Source organism: Lynx canadensis, chromosome C2 (genome assembly GCF_007474595.2).
Source record: "Lynx canadensis isolate LIC74 chromosome C2, mLynCan4.pri.v2, whole genome shotgun sequence".
Classification (NCBI taxonomy): Eukaryota; Metazoa; Chordata; class Mammalia; order Carnivora; family Felidae; genus Lynx; species Lynx canadensis.
The window spans coordinates 99,729,784-99,744,328 of record NC_044311.2 but is presented as its reverse complement, the minus strand read 5'-3'; the positions used below and the strand labels follow the sequence as shown (position 1 = coordinate 99,744,328).

General features: G+C 41.2%; 1 protein-coding gene across 2 annotated transcripts in view; it reads left to right on the top strand.

The window, feature by feature from the left end:
• The first annotated feature begins 2,369 nt into the window (after positions 1-2,369).
• The window catches only part of LOC115524258, a 50,909-nt gene continuing 38,733 nt past the window's right edge, over positions 2,370-14,545 (top strand). Inside the window, exons 1-2 of one of the 2 annotated variants that reach the window (XM_030330652.1) lie at positions 2,370-2,467; positions 6,633-6,798. In XM_030330652.1, coding sequence (XP_030186512.1) covers positions 2,396-2,467; positions 6,633-6,798 — 238 coding nt within the window. In that variant the 5' untranslated portion in view covers positions 2,370-2,395. Of the gene's footprint in view, positions 2,468-2,821; positions 2,913-6,632; positions 6,799-14,545 lie in introns of those variants that run through there. The other variant, XM_030330651.1, reaches the window with a different exon arrangement.

The following is a 14,545-nucleotide window of genomic DNA, read 5'->3' as shown; positions in this document are numbered from 1 at the left end:
TATGTTTGTGATTAATTGTTTTATATATTTTGGTGCTTCTGAATTTGGTGTGTAGACATGAACATTTATAATTGTTAGATCTTCTTGATGGATAGACCCCATAATTATGCTATAATGTCCTTCTTCATCTCTTGCTACAGACTTTAGTTTAAAATCTAGTTTGTCTGATATAAGCATGGCTACTCCAGCTTTCTTTTGACTTCCAGTAGCATGATAGATAGTTCTCCATCCCCTCACTTTCAATCTGAAGGTGTCCTGAGGTCTAAAATGAGTCTCTTGTGGACAGCAAATAGATGGGTCTTATTTTTTTTTTTTTATCCATTGTGATATCCTACATCTTTTGATTGGAGCATTTAGTCCATTTACATTCAGTGTTAGTATTGAAAGATATGGGTTTAGAGTCATTATGTTATCTGTAGGTGTCATGCTTGTAGTGATGTCTCTGGTATTTTGTGGTTCTTGCAACATTTCACTCACAGAGTCCCCCTTAGGATCTCTTATAGGGCTGGTTTAGTGGTGGTGAATTCGTTCAGTTTTTGTTTGGGAAGACCTTTATCTCTCCTTCTATTCTGAATGACAAGTTTGCTGGATAAAGGATTCTCGGCTGCATATTTTTTCTGTTCATCACATTGAAATTTCATGCCACTCCTTTCTGGTCTGCCAAGTTTCAGTAGATAGGTCTGCTACTACCCTTATGTGTCTACCCATGTAGGTTAAGTCCCATTTATACCTAGCTGCGTTCAGAATTCTCTCTTTACCTTTGTATTTTGTCAGTTTTTCTGTGGTATGTCATGTAGAAGATGGATTCAAGTTATCTCTGAAGGGAGTTCTCTGTGCCTCCTGGATTTCAATGTCTGTTTCCTTCCCCAGATCAGGGAAGCTCTCAGCTCTGATTTGTTCAAGTACAGCTTTGGCCCCTTTCTCTGTCTCTTCTTCTTCTGGAACTCCTATGATATGGATATTATTCCATTCCATTGAATCACTTAGGTCTCTAATTCTCCCTTCATGACCCAGAATTTTTTTTATCTCTCTTTTTCTCAACTTCTTCTTTTTCCATAATTTTGTCTTCTATTTCACCTATTCCTCCTTCTGCCTCTTCAATTCTTGCTGTCACTGCCTGCAGTTTATTTTGCACCTCATTTACAACATTTTTAATTCATCATGACTATTTTTTAGTTCCTTGATCTCTGCAACAATAGATTCTCTGCTGTCTCCTTTGCTTTTTTCAAGCCCACCAATTAATCTTACGACTATTATTCTAAATTCTTGTTCAGTTATATTGTTTATATCTGTTTTGAGCAATTATTTAGCTGTCATTTCTTCCTGGAATTTCTTTGAGGAGAATTCTTCCATTTCATCATTTTGCTAGTTTTCTGTCCCTTATAATTTTAATAGCTCATTATGTGCCCTGCTCCTGAGAGCACTACTATATTGAAAAGGGGTCATATACTGTCTAGGGCCTGGCCCTTCAGGAGGTGTTTTTTAGAGAGTGTTACTTGCTCTCTGTTGTTGTGACTTTGGTTACTTTATCTCCCTATTCATAGTGATGTTTTGGACCCTCCACCAGGTGTGCTTTGATATGTTCCTTGAAGTAGTCCTGGAAAGGAAAACAAACATACAAACAAAAAACAAACAGAAAACAAAAACATACAAGCAAACAAACTCTCAGACAATAAGAATTGTCTGAGAATTAAACCAGGCAATGCAACAGCCTTGGTCTGGAGGAGAGCTGTCTGGTTCATCAGTGTCAATCCTGCTCCCATAGATACACAGTTATAAGGTGCAGAGTGGTGTGGTTTGGTATAGGCATGTCCCACCTCCACTGTGGGCCCTTGATCTGTTCCCTGAAGCCACCCCACCTATGGCTCATCAGGTTGTCCCAGTGGGTCCCTGGAAGCCACTCTGCCTCTTTTCCTTCAGGAGTCTTGGGGTTCAAAGTCCTTTGGCCTCAAGATGGCTTTGTTTGAGAGAGGAGGGAACTTCAGATCTCTCTACTTCTCCACCATGTTGGCCCCTCCCTCCACCACCCCCCCACCCCACTTCTGAGGAACTGTGGCTTTCACCTGCTCAGATTCTCTGGGGGAGGGTCTCACTGAGCAATGGCCAGTATGGCCCATCCCCAGGAACGTTCATGAGACTGTGCTGCTGCTTGTGTGAAGAGACTGCGGCTGGGTGCCAGCCTACCCCAGAAAAAGTTCACACAATCTTGTAAAAGCAGTGTTTCAGGGTTTATGGAATATCACAACACACCTCCAGCACCAGGCTTCACCCTTAACATCCTTGTTCCAACGCCAGAGAATGTGGTTGTTCTCTGGGGTCCATTGGAACCTTTGCCCGTGGGGTGGCCACACAGCCTCTACTAAATGTCCTCCCCGCAGTGGAACCACCATTCCCTATGTGGCCATGGACCCCTTGGACCTCACTCTCTGCTGCTGGGAATTCATCCTTCCCACCAGAACACCACCAGGTATCAAGCTGCAGAGCCTCAGACTCTGTGCTCCCCCTGTTTATGAGTCTTGATGGAATTTAAAACCTCTTTTTTCTCCTTTCTCCCTTTTTTTGTTCAGTCCCTGTGGCTGTTTCTACTTTATCTCCAGCTGATTATGGGGGGGGTGCTTTTTCCATACTCTCCCCCTGTCTCCATCCTCTCTTCTCAAGCAAAAACAGCTCCCTGCCCTCTGTGGCTTCTCTCTCCCCAACTTCACCTCTCTGCACTGTGTATCTGCCGAGTTCTGTGGTTCAGGTTGTGCAGGTTGTTGTATTAATTCAGAGCAGTTTTCTAGGTGTGCAAGATGGTTTAGTGTTGCTCTGGCTGCATTTCAGCAACAAGAGACACAAAAAAAACTTCCATGCTGTTCCGCCATCTTGGCCCTTGCTCCCTGAGTTATACATTTTATGATGATAATATTTTGGTGAGTTACTTGGTTCAAGGTGGCAAGTCCAGCAGATACGTTGCTGGAGGATATGAACTATATATAGTTCTGTAAGGAGCATATAATGATTAGTGACATTTGTAACCAAGGGAAGGGCAAGTTGTAACCAAGAGGAGATGCAAGGTGGGAGGCTATGATGACAAACTAGAGGTGGGAAGCAGGAGAAGGCACCAGGGAGTGGCTGCCTCTCCCCCCACAGCTGGGGGGGGAGGGGTGCGGGGGTGGTAGGAATGGACCCGTATAAGGCAGTTGTTTCCCGGGGAAAGAAACAACATCCATTAACTTTTTAGAATGACACAGATGGTAATAACCTCTCCCAGATTTTCCTTAGACATGGGAGTATAAGGATGAACATTTTGCCAGAGAACAGATTGTATATTAGGATTATGAACTAAACAAATGGGGAGGGGCAGGTTTTTGTGTCAGAAACTTGTGGGCTATTTATGGCCATCAGGCCAAAGATTCCAGGAGGTATGAAAAGAGGCAGCTAAAGACCGTACAGTGAATGAGTCTCTGAGACTACTCTTGGGAGGACCTTTTGATTTTAATTCAGATGTATGGTAGAACCTTTTGTTGGGGCTGGATGTCACTTAACATGACCTCATTTATAGGTAGCAGCTTCAGGGAGATTAAGTAAAATTAGTAAATGAGGAATATCTTGCCTCCAGAACCCAAAAGGTATTAAAAGACATTGGATTTATATGTCCTTACTGATTATGTTAAACAAAACTCCTTGGATGAGAATGTTATTAATGTAATGTCGTACTTGTGTTCATGAATAAAGGTGGATACAGTTAAAATTCTGCCTGAATAAGTACCTAGTAGTGCAATTGCTGGGTCGTAGAATAGCTCTATTTTTAATTTTTTGAGGAACCTCCACCCTGTTTTCCAGACTGGCTGTACTAAGTCAGTCAGAGAAAGACAAATATCATATGATTTCACTCATATGTGGACTTAAGAAACAAAACAAATGAACATAGGGGAAGAGAAGGAAAAAGGAGAGGGAGGTAAACTGTAAGAGACTCTTAAACAGAAAACAAACTGAGGGTAATCAGAGGGGTGGGAGATGGGGCTAAATGGATGATGGGCATTAAGGGCACTTGTTGAGATGACCATTGGGTGTTTTATGTAAGTGATGAATCACTCAGCTCTACTCCTGAAACCGATACTACACTATATGTTAACTAACTTGAATTTAAGTAAATAAATTATTTAAAGAGTCCTGCCTGCAAAACCTGTGTGTAATGGCAGAGCTGCTGAGGTACTCCATGGGCAGTCCAGTAAAGGTATATTGTGTTCCTTTGGAACTGACGACAAACTGAGAAGCTGTTGAAATAAACACTGAATAAAACGTATTAGATGACGTTACTATTTTTAATAATGTTCGATATTGAACATTGCTGTATTGAACATTGAACATTGCTGTAAGGGGGGCAGCAATGTCATTAAGATTGGAATAATCTAGCATGAGGCACCATTCATTCTTTGTGGATTTAAGAACAGGCCAAACTGAGCTGTCAAACGGGGAGTCAGTGGGAATAACGACCTTTTTATTGATTAGGTCCTATAGAATGTTTCAATCATTAAGGGACCTGTTTTAACTTACACTGAGCCATATTAACTATTTTACCTGAAGCTCAGGGTTCTGATTTTATCAATTTTATGAAATCATGTGTATATTTATGTATTTATTTATTTAATTTTAGTTGATTACTTATTGTGTCAGACAGAGTGTGTATGCATACTATTTTAGTCTTTTCAGGCTACTACAACAAAATACTGCAGACGAGGTGACTTATAAACAGTAGAAATTTATTTCTCACAGTTCTGGGGGCTGGGAGGTTCAAGCACAAGGCACCAGCAAATCTGGTATCTGCTGAGAAGCTGATTTCTAGTTCATAGACCAATTTTTCACTGTGTCCTCACATGGTAGAAAGGATGAGCTAGCTCTCTGCGGTCTCTCTGGGCACTCATCCCACTCATGAAGGCTATGTCCTTATGACCTAATTAGCTCCCAAAGTCCCTGCTTCCAAATGCCATCACATCAGAAAAATAGGTTTCAATACAAAAATCGGGGTGAGGGAGACGCAAATATGCAGTCTATAGCAGACTGAAAACACAACTTATGGCTGTACCCTGGAAAGTGTGGCCCGTGTTTCCTATTGGTCCCATTGCCCTTAGGTGACAGTATCCAGGAAGTGGAGTCTAGCCATTTAGGACTGTTGTTTGTTTTTTCTTAATCTTCCAACACCAAGAAAATCTGGCTAAGGAGACACATGGAAACCATCAGCAGACACAGCAGCAAGTTAAAGCACACGCTTACCAACAGGCAACACTTCCTTCCCAAGCTGTTCTCCTGGTGGTTTGGAATAAATTAGCAAGGCAAAAGCAGACCCCCAAGAAGCTATGCAAGAGTAAGCAGTTGTGGCCATGCAATCTTGCCCACAGTGCCAATGTTTTACAAGATCAAAGATTTTTTTTGATGATGGGACACAACACAATGACACTCAGATAGATGAAAGGCAAACTGTCTATGATAATTCCAAATGAAAGACACCTGCCATGCTTGGCCATGCAGGGATGAACCAGGTTCAGGGTGACAGTGAGAACTGTAGGGAGAAGCTTATGTAAGGCAGAGTTTACTAGGTTTCCTGATTACCCATGCATTGGCTAATTTGAATGATTTCATGGGATCCAGGGCACAAGTGCTATCTCTAGTTGTCTGGTGTTGGGTCCTGGGGCAATCAGGGTAGGTACATGTTGACCCAGAGTAGGAGCCACCATAAGGAAGTGGTTGAGACGTGGACTCAAGTGCTCAACAAGGGGAACTAACTGCCTCTAGCCAGGGCCTCAAAAATGAACAAAAACAGCACTGGGAAAACTATCTCAAATAGCGCTTAGAAAAAACCCACCCTGCTGACACCGTGATCTTGGAATTCTAGCCTTCAGAGCTGTGACATGATCATTTCTGATGTTTCAGCCACTTTGTTTGTGGTAATTGATTGAGGCAGCCCTAAAAAACTAATACTCTTCCAAACTAATAGTGCCATTTTTCATTCCTACCATTGCAGATGGCCAGTTGCACATGTCCTTAGCACATCTCCCAAGACAGCTTGTCGCATCTTACATCTCAACTGAGATTGACCACATTTCAAGTAGTCACCAGCCCTTGTGGCTGACAAATAAGATATTGAATGTGATATTCTAGAGCATTATTTGTTTTTATGGTCCTTATGATGCTCAAAACTTTTCTGGATAACATTATTTCTTAAAAGAACAAATATATTTAATCCTTTCACAGAATGTGAGAATATTGTCAAAAATTATTCTGAACTATTCTTCAACATACAATTTTAAATGGTAGAGATACAGTTTATAATACAGCCATCAAAATATACATAAACTTTGAATTCTTCTGGAATTGTTTACTCAAATTTTGCAGTAGAATTTAAATGCATGATTTGGGTAACAACATAGGAATAAGAAGAAGAAGAGGAAGAAGAAGAGGAAAAAGGGAAGAAAGGGAAGAAGGAAAAGAAGGGGGAGGGGAGGAGGAGGAAGAGGAAAATAAGGAGAAGGGGAAGAAGGGGAAGAGGAAGGAGAACAAGAACAAGAACAAAAACAAAAAACGAAAAAAGAAAATTCCATTCTCTGTAAGTTTCCTTAAAGTTTCTTTTTTTTTTCTCTTCCATGTGACAGGTAACTAAAGCACAGAAAAAGCACTTAACAAAATTCAACAACCAGTTGTATAAGTCCACTCTGGATGCTGTGGCGAAATACCACAAACTTAGTGACTTCAGAGAAATTTATTATCTCACAGCTCTGGAAGATAGATGTCTAAAATCAAGGTACCAGCAAGGTTCTGGTAAGTTTTCTCTTTCTAAGAGACAGTTTCTTTCTTGTATTGTTTTCAGATGGCTTTCTTCTGCCTAGGTGCTTGCATGGGAGACACCTCTGGTGCCTCTTCTTTCTTGAAAACTAATAGTTACATTAGATTAGGGCCCCACCCTGATGACCTCATTAAAGGCTCTACATCCTAATACCCTCACACTGGGCATTAGGGCTTCAACATATCTATTACCATAACACAAATTGATGATAAAACCTCTCAAAGAAAAAGGAATAAAGGAAACTTCCCCATTTTGATGAAGAGCATCTATAAAAACCTACAGCTCGAGGATTCTGGGAAGATGGCGGCGTAGGAGGACGCTGGGCTCACCGCGCGTCCTGCTGATCACTTAGATTCCACCTACACCTGCCTAAATAACCCAGAAAACCGCCAGAGGATTAGCAGAACGGAGTCACCGAACCCAAGTGCAGACGAGAGGCCCAGGGAAGAGGGTAGGAAGGGCGGCGAGGCGGTGCGCGCTCCACGGACTGGCGGGAGGGAGCCGGGGCGGAGGGGCAGCTCGTCAGCCAAGCAGAGCCCCCGAGTCTGGCTGGCAAAAGCGGAGGGGCCTGACGGACTGTGTTCCGACAGCAAGCGCGACTTAGCGTCTGGGAGGTCATAAGTTAAAAGCTCTGCTCGGAAAGCGGGAAGGCCGGAGGACAAAGGGAGGGGGAGCTGCAGAGCCCCCGGACGACAGAGCTCAGTTTGGCGGGGAACAAAGGCGCTCGCCAGCGCCATCTCCCCCGCCCATCCCCCAGCCAAAATCCCAAAGGGAACCGGTTCCGGCCAGGGAAATTGCTCGCTCCGCGCAAACACCCAACTCTGTGCTTCTGCGGAGCCAAACCTCCGGCAGTGGATCTGACTCCCTCCGGCTGCCACAGGGCCCCTCCTGAAGTGGATCACCTAAGGAGAAGCGAGCTAAGCCCGCCCCCCCTGCCACCGTGCACCTTGCCTTCCCACCCCAGCTAATACACCAGATCCCCAGCATCACAAGCCTGGCAGTGTGCAAGTAGCCCAGATGGGCCACGCCACCCCACAGTGAATCCCGCCCCTAGGAGAGGGGAAGAGAAGGCACACACCAGTCTAACTGTGGCCCCAGCGGTGGGCTGGGGGCAGACATCAGGTCGGACTGTGGCCCCGCCCACCAACTCCAGTTATACACCACAGCACAGGGGAAGTGCCCTGCAGGCCCTCACCACACTAGGGACTATCCAAAATGACCAAGCGGAAGAATTCCCCTCAGAAGAATCTCCAGGAAATAACAACAGCTAATGAGCTGATCAAAAAGGATTTAAATAATATAACAGAAAGTGAATTTAGAATAATAGTCATAAAATTAATCGCTGGGCTGGAAAACAGCATACAGGACAGCAGAGAATCTCTTGCTACAGAGATCAAGGGACTAAGGAACAGTCACGAGGAGCTGAAAAACGCTTTAAAGGAAATGCAAAACAAAATGCAAACGACCACGGCTCGGATGGAAGAGGCAGAGGAGAGAATAGGTGAACTAGAAGATAAAGTTATGGAAAAAGAGGAAGCTGAGAAAAAGAGAGATAAAAAAATCCAGGAGTATGAGGGGAAAATTAGAGAACTAAGTGATACACTAAAAAGAAATAATATACGCATAATTGGTATCCCAGAGGAGGAAGAGAGAGGGAAAGGTGCTGAAGGGGTACTTGAAGAAATCATAGCTGAGAACTTCCCTGAACTGGGGAAGGAAAAAGGCATTGAAATCCAAGAGGCACAGAGAACTCCCTTCAGACGTAACTTGAATCGATCTTCTGCACAACATATCATAGTGAAACTGGAAAAATGCAAGGATAAAGAGAAAATTCTGAAAGCAGCAAGGGGTAAACGTGCCCTCACATATAAAGGGAGACCTATAAGACTCGTGACTGATCTCTCTTTTGAAACTTGGCAGGCCAGAAAGAATTGGCACGAGATTTTCAGGGTGCTAGACAGCAAAAATATGCAGCCGAGAATCCTTTATCCAGCAAGTCTGTCATTTAGAATAGAAGGAGAGATAAAGGTCTTCCCAAACAAACAAAAACTGAAGGAATTTGTCACCACTAAACCAGCCCTACAAGAGATCCTAAGGGGGACCCTGTGAGACAAAGTACCAGAGACATCACTACAAGCATAAAACATACAGACATCACAATGACTCTAAACCCGTATCTTTCTATAATAACACTGAATGTAAATGGATTAAATGCGCCAACCAAAAGACATAGGGTATCAGAATGGATAAAAAAACAAGACCCATCTATTTGCTGTCTACAAGAGACTCATTTTAGACCTGAGGACACCTTTAGATTCAGAGTGAGGGGATGGAGAACTATTTATCATGCTACTGGAAGCCAAAAGAAAGCTGGAGTAGCCATACTTATATCAGACAAACTAGACTTTAAATTAAAGGCTGTAACAAGAGATGAAGAAGGGCATTATATAATAATTACAGGGTCTATCCATCAGGAAGAGCTAACAATTATAAATGTCTATGCGCCGAATACCGGAGCCCCCAAATATATAAAACAATTACTCATAAACAGAAGCAACCTTATTGATAAGAATGTGGTAATTGCTGGGGACTTTAACACCCCACTTACAGAAATGGATAGATCATCTAGACACACGGTCAATAAAGAAACAAGGGCCCTGAATGAGACACTGGATCAGATGGACTTGACAGATATATTTAGAACTCTGCATCCCAAAGCAACAGAATATACTTTCTTCTCGAGTGCACATGGAACATTCTCCAAGATAGATCATATACTGGGTCACAAAACAGCCCTTCATAAGTTTACAAGAATTGAAATTATACCATGCATACTTTCAGACCACAATGCTATGAAGCTTGAAATCAACCACAGGAAAAAGTCTGGAAAACCTCCAAAAGCATGGAGGTTAAAGAACACCCTACTAACGAATGAGTGGGTCAACCAGGCAATTAGAGAAGAAATCAAAAAATATATGGAAACAAACGAAAATGAAAATACAACAATCCAAACGCTTTGGGACGCAGCGAAGGCAGTTCTGAGAGGAAAATACATTGCAATCCAGGCCTATCTCAAGAAACAAGAAAAATCCCAAATACAAAATCTAACAGCACACCTAAAGGAAATAGAAGCAGAACAGCAAAGACACCCCAAACCCAGCAGAAGAAGAGAAATAATAAAGATCAGAGCAGAAATAAACAATATAGAATCTAAAAAAACTGTAGAGTAGACCAACGAAACCAAGAGTTGGTTTTTTGAAAAAATAAACAAAATTGACAAACCTCTAGCCAGGCTTCTCAAAAAGAAAAGGGAGATGACCCAAATAGATAAAATCATGAATGAAAATGGAATTATTACAACCAATCCCTTAGAGATACAAACTATTATCAGGGAATACTATGAAAAATTATATGCCAACAAATTGGACAACCTGGAAGAAATGGACAAATTCCTGAACACCCACACTCTTCCAAAACTCAATCAGGAGGAAATAGAAAGCTTGAACAGACCCATAACCAGCGAAGAAATTGAATCGGTTATCAAAAATCTCCCAACAAATAAGAGTCCAGGACCAGATGGCTTCCCAGGGGAGTTCTACCAGACGTTTAAAGCAGAGATAATACCTATCCTTCTCAAGCTATTCCAAGAAATAGAAAGGGAAGGAAAACTTCCAGACTCATTCTATGAAGCCAGTATTACTTTGATTCCTAAACCAGACAGAGACCCAGTAAAAAAAGAGAACTACAGGCCAATATCCCTGATGAATATGGATGCAAAAATTCTCAATAAGATACTAGCAAATCGAATTCAACAGCATATAAAAAGAATTATTCACCATGATCAAGTGGGATTCATTCCTGGGATGCAGGGCTGGTTCAACATTCGCAAATCAATCAACGTGATACATCACATTAACAAAAAAAAAGAGAAGAACCATATGATCCTGTCAATCGATGCAGAAAAGGCCTTTGACAAAATCCAGCACCCTTTCTTAATAAAAACCCTTGAGAAAGTCGGGATAGAAGGAACATACTTACACATCATAAAAGCCATTTATGAAAAGCCCACAGCTAACATCATCCTCAACGGGGAAAAACTGAGAGCTTTTTCCCTGAGATCAGGAACACGACAGGGATGCCCACTCTCACCGTTGTTGTTTAACATAGTGCTGGAAGTTCTAGCATCAGCAATCAGACAACAAAAGGAAATCAAAGGCATCAAAATTGGCAAAGATGAAGTCAAGCTTTCGCTTTTTGCAGATGACATGATATTATACATGGAAAATCCGATAGACTCCACCAAAAGTCTGCTAGAACTGATACATGAATTCAGCAAAGTTGCAGGATACAAAATCAATGTACAGAAGTCAGGTGCATTCTTATACACTAACAATGAAGCAACAGAAAGACAAATAAAGAAACTGATCCCATTCACAATTGCACCAAGAAGCATAAAATACCTAGGAATAAATCTAACCAAAGATGTAAAGGATCTGTATGCTGAAAACTATAGAAAGCTTATGAAGGTAATTGAAGAAGATTTAAAGAAATGGAAAGACATTCCCTGCTCATGGATTGGAAAAATAAATATTGTCAAAATGTCAATACTACCCAAAGCTATCTACACATTCAATGCAATCCCAATCAAAATTGCACCAGCATTCTTCTCGAAATTAGAACAAGCAATCCTAAAATTCATATGGAACCACAAAAGGCCCTGAATAGCCAAAGGAATTTTGAAGAAGAAGACCAAAGCAGGAGGCATCACAATCCCAGACTTCAGCCTCTACTACAAAGCTGTCATCATCAAGACAGCATGGTATTGGCACAAAAACAGACACACAGACCAATGGAATAGAATAGAAACCCCAGAACTAGACCCACAAACGTATGGCCAACTCATCTTTGACAAAGCAGGAAAGAACATCCAATGGAAAAAAGACAGCCTCTTTAACAAATGGTGCTGGGAGAACTGGACAGCAACATGCAGAAGGTTGAAACTAGACCACTTTCTCACACCATTTACAAAAATAAACTCAAAATGGATAAAGGACCTAAATGTGAGACAGGAAACCATCAAAACCTTAGAGGAGAAAGCAGGAAAAGACCTCTCTGACCTCAGCCGTAGCAATCTCTTCCTCGACACATCCCCAAAGGCAAGGGAATTAAAAGCAAAAGTGAATTACTGGGACCTTATGAAGATAAAAAGCTTCTGCACAGCAAAGGAAACAACCAACAAAACTAAAAGGCAACCAACGGAATGGGAAAAGATATTTGCAAATGACATATCGGACAAAGGGCTAGTATCTAAAATCTATAAAGAGCTCACCAAACTCCACACCCGAAAAACAAATAACCCAGTGAAGAAATGGGCAGAAAACATGAATAGACACTTCTCTAAAGAAGACATCCAGATGGCCAACAGGCACATGAAAAGATGTTCAGCGTCGCTCCTTATCAGGGAAATACAAATCAAAACCACACTCAGGTATCACCTCACGCCAGTCAGAGTGGCCAAAATGAACAAATCAGGAGACTATAGATGCTGGAGAGGATGTGGAGAAACGGGAACCCTCTTGCACTGTTGGTGGGAATGCAAATTGGTGCAGCCGCTCTGGAAAGCAGTGTGGAGGTTCCTCAGAAAATTAAAAATAGACCTACCCTATGACCCAGCAATAGCACTGCTAGGAATTTACCCAAGGGATACAGGAGTACTGATGCATAGGGGCACTTGTACCCCAATGTTCATAGCAGCACTCTCAACAATAGCCAAATTATGGAAAGAGCCTAAATGTCCATCAACTGATGAATGGATAAAGAAATTGTGGTTTAGGGGCGCCTGGGTGGCGCAGTCGGTTAAGCGTCCGACTTCAGCCAGGTCACGATCTCGCGGTCCGTGAGTTCGAGCCCCGCGTCGGGCTCTGGGCTGGTGGCTCGGAGCCTGGAGCCTGTTTCCGATTCTGTGTCTCCCTCTCTCTCTGCCCCTCCCCCGTTCATGCTCTGTCTCTCTCTGTCCCAAAAATAAAAATAAACGTTGAAAAAAAAATATTAAAAAAAAAAAGAAATTGTGGTTTATATACACAATGGAATACTACGTGGCAATGAGAAAAAATGAAATATGGCCTTTTGTAACAACGTGGATGGAACTGGAGAGTGTGATGCTAAGTGAAATAAGCCATACAGAGAAAGACAGATACCATATGGTTTCACTCTTATGTGGATCCTGAGAAACTTAACAGGAACCCATGGGGGAGGGGAAGGAAAAAAAAAAAAAAAAAAAAAAAAAAAAGGACGTTAGAGTGGGAGAGAGCCAAAACATAAGAGACTGTTAAAAACTGAGAACAAACTGAGGGTTGATGGGGGGTGGGAGGGAGGGGAGGGTGGGTGATGGGTATTGAGTAGGGCACCTTTTGGGATGAGCACTGGGTGTTGAATGGAAACCAATTTGTCAATAAATTTCATATATAAAAAAAATAATAAATAAAAATAAATAAATAAAAATAAATAAAAAAAAGAAATATATCAAAAAAAAAACCTACAGCTCACATATTAATTAATTGTGGAAAATTGAATGTTTTCCACCTAAAAGAGAGAATGAGGCAAGGATGCCTGCTCTTATAATTCTTATTCAATATAATTTTGAAAGTTCTAGCCAGTGTAATAAAGCAGTAAAACTAAATACAGGGCATACAGATGAGAAAAGAAAAAGAAATCTGTTCCTATTTGAAGATGACGTGATGGAACTGTTTTATATCTTGATCAATGTCAAAATCCTAGTTGTTTTTGTACTATAGTTTGCAAAATGCTACTACTGGAGGAAACTGGGTTAAAGGCACATAGGATTCCTCTAGATTATTTCTTACAACTACTTGTGAATCTACAATCATCTCAAAATAAAAATTGAATTTAAAAAATAAAAATTAAAAGAAAATTCCATTCTCTCTTTCATAATTATGCCTAAATAATTTCCCCTCGGGTGTTATAAGTAACTAAAACAAACTTTTTTTTATTGTGGCAATTATGCATAACTCAAATTTTACCATTTTATCCATTTGAAAGTGTACAATTCAGTGCTATTTAGTAATTCCCAATTTAAAGAAATCATCACCACTACAAAGTTCCAGAGGATTTTCATCATCCTAAAAAGAAACTCTGCTGTCATAAATATTCACCCCACACACCCTGGCAATCATTAATCTGCTTTCTGTCTCAATGGATTTGCCTATTCTAGATATTTCAGATAAATGGCATCATACGATATTTGGTATTTTATGTCTGGCTTCTTTCATGTAGCATAGTATTTTAAAGGTTTATCCATGTTGTGGCATGTATCAGTACTTCTTTTCTTTCCATAACTTAATAACATTCCCTTGTATGGATATACCACCTTTGTGTATACATCCAACAACTGATGAGATTTGGATTGATTCCTACTTTGACTATTGTGAACGGTGCTTCTATGAACATTAGCATACAAGTTTTTGTTTGAACACCTGTTTTCAACTCTCTTGGCTATGTACGTACAAGTGGAATTGCTAAACCATGTGTAATTCTATGTTTCAGTTATTACACACTCACCAAATTGTTGTTCATCATAGTAACACCATGAAAATTTTCTACTAACAATACATGAGAATTCCAATTCCTCCAATCCTTGCCTACACTTGTTATTTTCAGAATGATTAGCCATCCTATTTGGTGTGAAGTGATCTCACTGTAGTT